At 42.0% G+C, this 10925-nt stretch overlaps 1 protein-coding gene across 1 annotated transcript in view; it reads left to right on the forward strand.

Moving 5' to 3' along the window:
* KAT6B (K(lysine) acetyltransferase 6B) overlaps positions 1–10479 on the forward strand; it is a 218484-nt gene extending 208005 nt beyond the window's left edge. Inside the window, exons 16-18 of the mRNA XM_011929623.1 lie at positions 3–81; positions 2785–3076; positions 6346–10479. Of these exons, the coding sequence (XP_011785013.1) occupies positions 3–81; positions 2785–3076; positions 6346–8900 (2926 nt within the window). The 3' untranslated portion in view covers positions 8901–10479. The remainder of the gene's footprint in view (positions 1–2; positions 82–2784; positions 3077–6345) is intronic.
* The last annotated feature ends 446 nt before the right edge of the window (positions 10480–10925 follow it).

Consider the following 10925-nt stretch of genomic DNA (forward strand, 5'->3'; position numbering starts at 1 on the left):
GAAGAAGAAGAAGAAGAAGAAAATATTCAAAGCTCTCCCCCGAGATTGACAAAACCACAGTCAGTTGCCATAAAGAGAAAGGTCGGTGTCTGTTTAGATTTTCTATCTAAGTCACCTTCCATCAAATCTTATTTGTCATTGCAGACATTCTCTCTATTAGTATTTCACTCTCTGTTCTTTAGTCGTAGTTTATGTGTGTGTACCCAGTCCCGCTGATCATATGTCATAATCGTTTATCTCACAGTCATGATTATGTTTACTTTTTGAGGTTTGTTAGCGCTGTGACAGGAAACCAGGGACAGGCCAGCCTCGTAGTCTAGTAATCACTGCCACCTGCTGGTCTGCAGGAGTAGAGTAACTGAGGTTTATGGGAACAGAAAGGGGCCCCAGAGAGCACTTAAACCACCCTCCAAGACCTAGAGGCCAGGAGACTTCTCTAAGGTCATATGACTCATTAGAGATGGAAGCAGAACTAAATGCATGCTCAAGACTCCAAGCCTGGGCCGGGCGCAGTGGCTCACGCCTGTAATCCAAGCACTTTGGGAGGTCAAGGCAGGCGGATCACCTGAGGTCAGGAGATCAAGACCAGCCTGGCTAATGTGGTGAAACCCCATCTCTGCTAAAAATACAAAAAGTTAGCCAGGCATGCTAGCACGCACCTGTAATTCCAGCTACTCAGGAGGCTGAGGCCGGAGAACCCAGGGAGGCAGAGGTTTCAGTAAGCCAAGATGGCACCATTGCACTCCGGCCTGGGCAACAAGAGCGAAACTCTGTCTCAAAACAAAACAAAACCAAAAGACTCCAAGTCCAGTGCCCTTCATGCTGTTTCTTTCTCTTGTCCTTGGCACAGAATTGTTAGAAAGCATTACTGAATCTCCTCAGATCTTAGTAGACCAGTGGTGTCTCTAGATAGACCATATCATCTCCAATGGTACAGAAAGTAAAGAATTGACTTTGTTTTTAGGTAACTGCTCACCCAGATCTGATATCTTTGTCTTCCATATCTATCTGGGACGTAGAGGAGAGCCAATATTGTTAGTTCAGCCAAGACTGATAGAGATATCACAATACAAGCTTAAGGCTCTGCCCAAGGCCATCCGATATGGCATCTGTTAGGGAACTTGCTGTTCTAACTCCCAGCTCAGCACTCTTCTAGGCTTGGCAGTCTTCTGGAAGGGTCTCCATGGGGAGGTGATAGAAAGGAACATCCCAGAAAGTAGACGTCAGGCTTAAGAATAATGTTTCCATTTCTTAGGAGGAGTGTGTATTCATGTGTTGTATATATAATAAAAGAAACTTGTTCTAAAACTATCAAAAACAAGAATCATCCAAGGCATGATCTGAACTGGACTCAACCTGAAGAAAACCAGTTCTCTACCTTGGCTTCCTTCATATTAGGGAAAATTCCCTCGTGGATTAAAGAGGACAGGCAGACTGGGGGAATAATAACCGTAAATGTTAAATTACGGAATATGATTAACCGACTATGTGTGTGCTTCAGTGAGCATTCAGAGCATTACAAAAGTAAGACACAAGAATACTTGGAGGCCAGACACAGTGGCTCACGCCTATAATCCCCATGCTTTGGGAAGCTGAGGCAGGAGGATCACTTGAGCTCAGGAGTTCAAGACCAGCCTGGGCAACACAGCAATACTCTCTATATATATAAAAAATAAATATTTTTAAAATAAGAATAATAATAATAATTCTTGAGTACAGTTTACCTGGAGGTTAGCTTTTAACCAAGCATATTGAATCCTTCTTTGCAGTGTATTTTCAATAATTTGGGGGGCAACAATTACATCTTAGCAGCAAATGTACCTGCTATTCCTCTTTGAATTTTGTGTCATTAAAAACTTTTTTGCTGGGGGGAAAATATTTTATAATTACAATTATGGAGTCATTTGTGCCAACCTTTAGTGCAAACAGAAAAAATATTTTTAGGCCAGGTGCGGTGGCTCACGCCTATAATCCCAGCACTTTGGGAGGCCAAGGCGGGTGGACCACTTGAGCTCAGGAGTTCAAGACGAGCCTAGGCAACATGGCAAAACCCTGTCTCTACAAAAAAGAAAAATAAAAGAAAAAATATTTTTATGTCATACAAATAAGACATCTGGCATGCCTTTAACGTTTTTAGATGCCTTCTATTAAAATATTTTGCCAGGTTATCAGTTGCTTACATCTCAGCAGCTACCAGTACTTGACTCTGTTAACATTTTAAACAGTAATCCTTTCTTCAAGTACCTTTCCTTTCATTTTCATAGTTCCTGAAGTCCTGTGGAATGAGAACAAGTAGGTTGGTCTTGTATCATATTTCCCAGTGCTTGTCCGTATAGTGGGTGCTCCTTCAAGAGGATTTATCAAGTATTAAATGTGTTAACCCTGTGGCTAGTTAATTACAGCACCATTTATAAAGACGTTAGAGTCTGTGATGAACTTAAATGTCTGTGATGTGAGGAGTATTGAAGCCAGCAAGTACCACTTGGAAAATATATACTAGAAAAGCAAAGCTTAGTTTTTAAAATCTCCAGTCAAGCTGCTAGGATGTTCCCTCTCAAAGCATCTGCTTGAGTAAACAACTGTTTTATTTGGAAAACACTTGCCTGTGTAGTTGGAGCCCGAGAGGGATGTTAAACATCAAATGGAAGGTTAAGTACAAAGGCATTACAGAAGTCTCTACGTGTAAGATTCTCAGACACGTGTTCAGTACACGTCTACTGCATGTCGACTCAACCATTTAATTTCTCATGAGCTCTTATGTGTTATGTTTGGAATTAATTTCAGAGGCCTTTTGTACTCAAGAAGAAAAGGGGTCGTAAACGCAGGAGGATCAACAGCAGTGTAACAACAGAGACCATTTCAGAGACGACAGAAGTACTGAATGAGCCCTTCGACAACTCAGATGAAGAGAGGCCAATGCCACAGCTGGAGCCTACCTGCGAGATTGAAGTGGAGGAAGATGGCAGGAAGCCAGTCTTGAGAAAAGCATTCCAACATCAGCCTGGGAAGAAAAGACAAACAGAGGAAGAGGAAGGCAAAGACAATCATTGCTGTAAGAATGCTGACCCTTGTAGAAGTAAGTAGAGGAATGATAAAAACCTTACCCTTGAGAATGTCTGTATCTGACTTGGTGCCAAAGAGCAGGCCTCTGGCGTGATGCCCAAGGCACCTGGGAAGTGGTGCTGATGCACCTGGAGCAAGTGCCCATCTGCCCTTTCCCATCCTTACAAGCTTCTGTCCCTTCGTCCTGGAATTGGATTTTATGTTAAACAACTTCTAAGGCCAGAACATTCCTCTAGGTGGGTTCATCTTACTTACCAGAAATTGGCTTATCCCCCAAAACTTTTAAGTCTGTTGGTAAGAAACACATTACATTTCTTTGATTCTAATATGTACTTTTTTTTCCACATTTAGTATTTCTGAAATCAAGGTATATATTATTATCAATGTGAGCATTGAATGGAATCGTTTCCTTTTTTCCTGGAAAACAAATATTAGTGAATCAATAGTACATCTTATAATCAGTAGTATCTTAGTATATACTACTATAAAGATTCATCTAAACTAAGCTGAGCATGATGGCTTACACCTGTAATCCCAGCACTATGGGAGGCTGAGGCAGGTGGATCACCTGAGCCCAGGAGTTTGAGACTAACCTAGGCAACATGGCAAAGCCCCATCTCTACAAGAAATACAAAAATTAATCAGGTGTAGTGGTGTGCACCTGTAGTCTCAACACTTTTGGAGGCTGAGGCAGGTGGATCACTTGAGCCCAGGAGTTTGAGACCAGCCTGAGCAACATGACAAAACCCCATCTCTACAAAAGATACAAAAAGTAGTCAGGAGTGGTGATGTGTGCCCATATTCCCAGCTACTTGGGAGGCTGAGATGGGAGGATCATCTGAGCTCAGGGTGAGCCATGATCATGCCATTGCACTCCAGCCTGAGTGACAAAATGAGACCCTTTCTCAAAAAAAAAAAAAAAAAAAGAATCATCTAAATTTACCCACACATCAATATTAGCTTTGATAATATTGCATAACATAGAAATCAGTAAACTGATTTAAGTTGACAGGGACAACCTTCCTTTTAAGTTGACAGGGACACCTGTACCCTATGCTCTAAAAAATATACTGAACACCAGTGAATCGTCTTTCCTGCTATATTTAAAACACCCATCCTTGCCTGTCAGGTTGAGAACGTGTGCTCCCAGCTGAATCATGAAGGTTTATAGTATACTGTCTCTATTCTCTGGCCGAGATGACGCTGTTCAGAACTTACTCTAATCTGGGGAACAGGCCATCTCATTTCCCTGGGAACCACAGGATCACTCTAGCTTTTGAAAAGCCACAGTTTTAAGAACATATGCAAGCATCTTCTTGACTTTCTTAGTTCACAGAAATGTTATTCCTGCATACATTTTTTTTGCTGAAGGAATGACTTCTTACTCTGGGTATAGAGAAACCAAGCTTTATTCTTTGGGTTTTTTTTTTTTTTTTAAAACAAATCAACATACAAACCACAACAAACTGCGCTGAGCAATCATTTTTTGTGTGAGAATGAGCTTTGTTTCCCCTTCTTGGCTGTCTTCTCATATTATGCCTGACTCCTTTCAGGATGTCCTTCTTTCTTAAGAATAATTGTCAGAAAACTCATCTTCTGATTTTGGGAGTTGTTCCAACAAAAGCTGGTAGGTCCAGTAGCATGTAGAATAAGAATGCGGAATCCAGCCAGGCATGGTGGCTCATGCCTGTAATCCCAGCACTTTGGGTGGCCGAGGCAGGCAAATCACCTAAGGTCAGGAGTTCAAGACCAGCCTGGCCAACATGGTGAAACCCCATCTCTACTAAAAGTACAAAAAAATTAGCCAGGCGTGGTGATGCGTGCCTGTAGTCCCAGCTACTTGGGAGGCTGAGGCAAGGGAATCGCTTGAACCTGGGAGGCAGAGGTTGCAGTGAACCGAGATCATGCCACTGCACTCTGGCCTGGGTGACAGAGCAAGACTCCATCTCAAAAATAAAAAGAATGTGGAATCCGGGGGCACTGGCATGGCTATTACCTGCCATTGTGAATAGAAATGTCCTGAGATGACTCTTAACTTGGGCACGGTACTCGGCACTTCTCAAGGAACCATTCTGCATCATATATGTGTTCTTTTCAGCTGGTCAGTTTGAATGTCATACTTGCAGGTAAGTTTTTCTGTAATCCTTTTATTACCTAAATCAGACAGTGCTTACTCTGCTATTCACCGGTTAGACTAGAACTCACTCTCTTCTGGCAGAAGGGATATCTGTTTTATGATGATTGTGGGATCTTATTTTTATTCTCCAAAAAAGAGTTTCTGATAAAACTGTTGTTCTATATAAAGCTTTTCCTTTAAATTGACCACTGATTCTAGAAGATTAGTGTAATCTAAAGATCGTAAGAATACTTGGGTGCTTTATACATATATTTATTAATATGTATGTAGTTATCCATCTGCTTATATAAATATGTACATATTTACATCTATATTCACACGTGCATATAGTTTCAGTAAAAATAAGGTCACCTGAACTGAAATGAACTTCACAATTATGGTTTGTTTCTGATTGTCTTTAATATTCAAACCTTACATCAGCAACATGCTGATCCAGAATTCAGTGTGGACAGAATTAGTGATAAAAAGAATACCTGTATTTTAAATGTTCAGGAATTTGCTAGTAATTACATTGTAGTTTGTATCGTGCAAAAATGATGATCCTAAAAATGATGATGACAAGTGCATTTGTTTTGGGTATTTAGTTGTTTACTGATTTGTTTCAGAGGCACACAGCTTATTTTTATGCCAGAGGGAACATTCAAATCGAAGTAAATAAATCATGTCATCCCAGATCATTTCCATCCTGTGAATGTCCACAGAGGTTTCTTTCTCTAGGCAGATATGAGAGTTAAGGCTTCTAGTCATTTTTCGAGGACAGTAATGATTTGTATATAAGCTAGCAGTAATTCCTTTCCCCTGTATGTCCTAATTTGTAAATGTTCTAATTGATTTTTTTTTTACACTGTGGAACTCTAGGTTTTTGCATCAGAGAATGTCTTGTTCATTAAACTCAAATAAGCACATTAGCATTGCCTATATCCATGTGTTCCCAATATGTTACTTTCCCAGGCCTAGGTTATTTAGTTGGTTTATACCACAATATTATTACACATTAGCCTTGATTATGTCTTTACCATCAACTCTTAACATGCCAAATTGAAAGCAGTGTTTGCTCATTAATTTATAGGAATGAATTCAAGTTGCCCATGGTTATGCTTTCTAAGACTGTTTTTCTTCCTTCCCCTTTTTGTCTCTTCACTAAGACAATATGAATGATGATTCGAGTAACTTGAAAGAAGGCAGTAAAGACAATCCCGAACCTCTAAAGTGCAAACAAGCATGGCCAAAAGGAACAAAGCGTGGTCTGTCTAAGTGGAGGCAAAACAAAGAGAGGAAGACCGGATTTAAACTGAATTTGTACACCCCACCAGAAACACCCATGGAGCCTGATGAGCAGGTAACAGTGGAAGAACAGAAGGAGACTTCAGAAGGAAAAACCAGCCCCACTCCCATCAGGATTGAGGAGGAGGTCAAGGAAGCTGGGGAAGCCCTGCTGCCTCAAGAGGAAAACAGAAGGCAAGAAACATGTGCCCCTGTAAGTCCAAATACATCACCAGGTGAAAAACCAGATGATGATCTCATCAAACCTGAGGAAGAAGAGGAGGAAGAGGAGGAAGAAGAGGAAGAAGAGGAAGAGGAAGAAGAAGAAGAAGGAGGAAATGTAGAAAAAGATCCAGATGGTGCTAAAAGCCAAGAAAAAGAGGAACCAGAAATCTCCACGGAAAAAGAAGACTCTGCACCTTTGGATGATCATGAGGAGGAGGAGGAAGAGGACGAAGAGCCATCGCACAACGAGGACCATGATGCCGATGACGAGGATGACAGCCACATGGAGTCTGCCGAAGTGGAGAAGGAAGAGCTGCCGCTGCCCAGAGAAAGCTTCAAAGAAGTACTGGAAAACCAGGAGGCTTTTTTAGACCTTAATGTGCAGCCTAGTCACTCGAACCCAGAGGTCTTAATGGACTGTGGCGTCGACCTGACAGCCTCTTGTAACAGTGAGCCCAAGGAGCTTGCTGGGGACCCTGAAGCCGTACCCGAATCTGACGAGGAGCCACCCCCAGGAGAACAGGCACAGAAGCAGGACCAAAAGAACAGCAAAGAAGTCGATACAGAGTTCAAAGAGGGAAACCCAGCAACCATGGAAATCGACTCTGAGACCGTCCAGGCAGTGCAGTCTTTGACCCAGGAGAGCAGTGAACAGGACGACACCTTTCAGGATTGTGCCGAGACTCAAGAGGCCTGTAGAAGCCTACAGAACTACACCCGTGCAGACCAGAGTCCGCAGATTGCCACCAGTCTGGACGATTGCCAACAGTCAGACCACAGTAGCCCAGTTTCATCCGTCCACTCCCATCCTGGCCAGTCCGTACGTTCTGTCAATAGCCCAAGTGTCCCTGCTTTGGAAAACAGCTATGCCCAAATCAGCCCAGATCAAAGTGCCATCTCAGTGCCATCTCTGCAGAACATGGAAACCAGTCCCATGATGGATGTCCCATCAGTTTCAGATCATTCACAGCAAGTCGTAGACAGTGGATTTAGCGACCTGGGCAGTATCGAGAGCACAACTGAGAACTACGAAAACCCAAGCAGCTACGATTCTACTATGGGAGGCAGCATCTGTGGAAATGGCTCTTCACAGAACAGCTGCTCCTATAGCAGCCTCACCTCCAGCAGTCTGACACAGAGCAGCTGTGCTGTCACCCAGCAGATGTCCAACATCAGCGGGAGCTGCAGCATGCTGCAGCAAACCAGCATCAGCTCCCCTCCGACCTGCAGCGTCAAGTCTCCTCAAGGCTGTGTGGTGGAGAGGCCTCCGAGCAGCAGCCAGCAGCTGGCTCAGTGCAGCATGGCTGCTAACTTCACCCCACCCATGCAGCTGGCTGAAATCCCCGAGACGGGCAACGCCAACATTGGCTTATACGAGCGAATGGGTCAGAGTGATTTTGGGGCTGCGCATTACCCACAGCCGTCAGCCACCTTCAGCCTTGCCAAACTGCAGCAGTTAACTAATACACTTATTGATCATTCATTGCCTTACAGCCATTCCGCTGCTGTGACTTCCTATGCAAACAGTGCCTCTTTGTCCACACCATTAAGTAACACAGGGCTTGTTCAGCTTTCTCAGTCTCCACACTCCGTCCCTGGGGGACCCCAAGCACAAGCTACCATGACCCCACCCCCCAACCTGACTCCTCCTCCAATGAATCTGCCGCCGCCTCTTTTGCAACGAAACATGGCTGCATCAAATATTGGCATCTCTCACAGCCAAAGACTGCAAACCCAGATTGCCAGCAAGGGCCACGTCTCCATGAGAACCAAGTCAGCGTCTCTGTCACCAGCCGCTGCCACCCATCAGTCACAAATCTATGGGCGCTCCCAGACTGTAGCCATGCAGGGTCCTGCACGGACTTTAACGATGCAAAGAGGCATGAACATGAGTGTGAACCTGATGCCAGCCCCAGCCTACAATGTCAACTCTGTGAACATGAACATGAACACTCTCAACGCCATGAATGGGTACAGCATGTCCCAGCCAATGATGAACAGTGGCTACCACAGCAATCATGGCTATATGAATCAAACGCCCCAATACCCTATGCAGATGCAGATGGGCATGATGGGCACCCAGCCATATGCCCAGCAGCCAATGCAGACCCCACCCCACGGTAACATGATGTACACGGCCCCTGGACATCACGGCTACATGAACACAGGCATGTCCAAACAGTCTCTCAATGGCTCCAACATGAGAAGGTAGACAACGTGGGCAGTCCACAACACCTACGGGGTATCACTATTGGATTGATCTGCACAAATACCTTTGAAGAGTACGATTTCAAAACCAGCAATTGGTGTGAATGCAAAAACATTTGTTGGCACCATTTATTTAAAAAAAAAAAAACTGTATGCAGCAGAAAGCCTTATACAAGTTGTTTTTCTTTTTTTCCTTTTCCTTTTTTTTTTTGGTATCTTCATTTCTGTTACTTTTATATAAAATTCTCTGCAAAGGAAGGCCTCTCTTTGGACTACAATATGGAGGCAGCCACTTGTTGTGCCTGCTTCTGTTAAACAATGTGGATATCGAGCCCCCCAAATTATCTGTTTTAATATTGAACCTAGAGCTTTTTTTTTTCCTTCCCTGTCCACTCCATGTAAATGCCTTTAGCATTTCAGTTATTGTATATTTTGTTTAAGGTGACACTTCAGCATGCCGCTAATGTCTTTGTTAGTGACAGTGCATTTTGTAGTACTGTACAAGTGTTGTGCTAACAGTAAGCCATTTCTTAAGTTTTTTGCCTTGATTAGGGTGCCCTAATTTGAGGGTTTTAAAAAAAACTGTATTTTTGTTAATTATAAAACTGTAAAGAGCTATAAAAGCTATTCCCATTTGGTTAGTCAAAAGGGTTTTATTGCTAAATGTTTGGTGTAAAGTTGAGACCCTTTTCCATTTTGGTGACAGATTTCTTTGGGGAAAAAAGGCAGCTTTCTGTTTTATAAATGCAGACTTCTGTTTATTGAATGAAGCATATCTCAGTGTTTATCTGTCAGGTTTTGAAACATTTCATGTATGTCCAAATACTTGGCAGGATTTAAAAAAAAAAAGTGAATTTGGTGTAAAGTTGCTATTTTATGGAAATGCCTCTAACTTTACATTTTCATTCCATCTGTAGATTTTTCTATCTTTATAAAATATTGGAGTTATTTTTTAAGGAAAAATAGAAAAGTAGCTTGTGAATAGCTCAAACTAAGCTTACAAATCGCATGTAAAAAAGCAAAAAAGTTATTTGTGTCTGTTTATATTGCTTCCTTTTTTGTAGCCTTTGTACCTGTACAGGGTGACAGTAAGGGCCAAGCAGGAGAGGCGTAATCCTTGTATAAAATAGGATCCAGCGACACTCTTGTATTTATCTGTTCTCTTTGCAGTCAGTCACTTCAAAAAAACAAAAAACAAACAAAAAAAAGCTGTACATTTTAACATAAAATAAATTATGATGAGCCATTTTTAGCCTCTTGTGTCCTGTCATATTATGATTGATAGAGAATGACCAATGGAACTGTATCATGTGTCACGCCTCAGAACACATACACATTTTGGGAAAATAAATTATTTAGTGTAAATTGGAGTTATGGGATTTTCTGATTTGTTTTGACTTTGGGGGAGGGATTGGCAATAAATAAGAGTAATATCTAATAAAACCATCACATATACCAAATACCTATTTAATAAATTAATTTATAATGGATTTTAATGCTTTTCATGAAAGTTTATTTTATGCGAGTGCATACCTTCTGTATGCCAATCATTGTCTTTAAAATAAAGTGAAATTGTTTTTTTCTTTTGGACTTTGATCTTCATTTGCAAAGAGATCCCGCACAAATATCCAGCTGCCTCACTCGCACCGTCTGTAGAAACGCCCCTCCGAGCCTCGCACCAGGGTAGCAAACTTCCTTTTTATAAAGATTAATACCAAAAAAGCACCCAATTTGGGATTGTATGTTTGAAAAATCATTTTCTTTTTAAAAAGTGTGAACGTTTTGCTCTGTTGTGAATAATTAATTGTATGTTTTCTTTAGAGTCTAAAGTTTAGACCCCCTGCCAGAAGTGAATATTCACAAGTATAGCGTTCAGAGAAAGTTCTGAGTGTTGCTTGAATTTGGTTATTTGAGCAACAAGTCTAGAAATGAATTCTTGACCTAGCAACCCGTGTGAAACTGGCCCGTTAAGCTCTCCAGGTGTCTGAACATGTGTGCTCGCAACTCCTCTGTTAAGCAGGTCACTGCC

Source organism: Colobus angolensis, unplaced genomic scaffold, assembly GCF_000951035.1.
Source record: "Colobus angolensis palliatus isolate OR3802 unplaced genomic scaffold, Cang.pa_1.0 Scaffold12, whole genome shotgun sequence".
NCBI classification, from domain to species: domain Eukaryota; kingdom Metazoa; phylum Chordata; class Mammalia; order Primates; family Cercopithecidae; genus Colobus; species Colobus angolensis.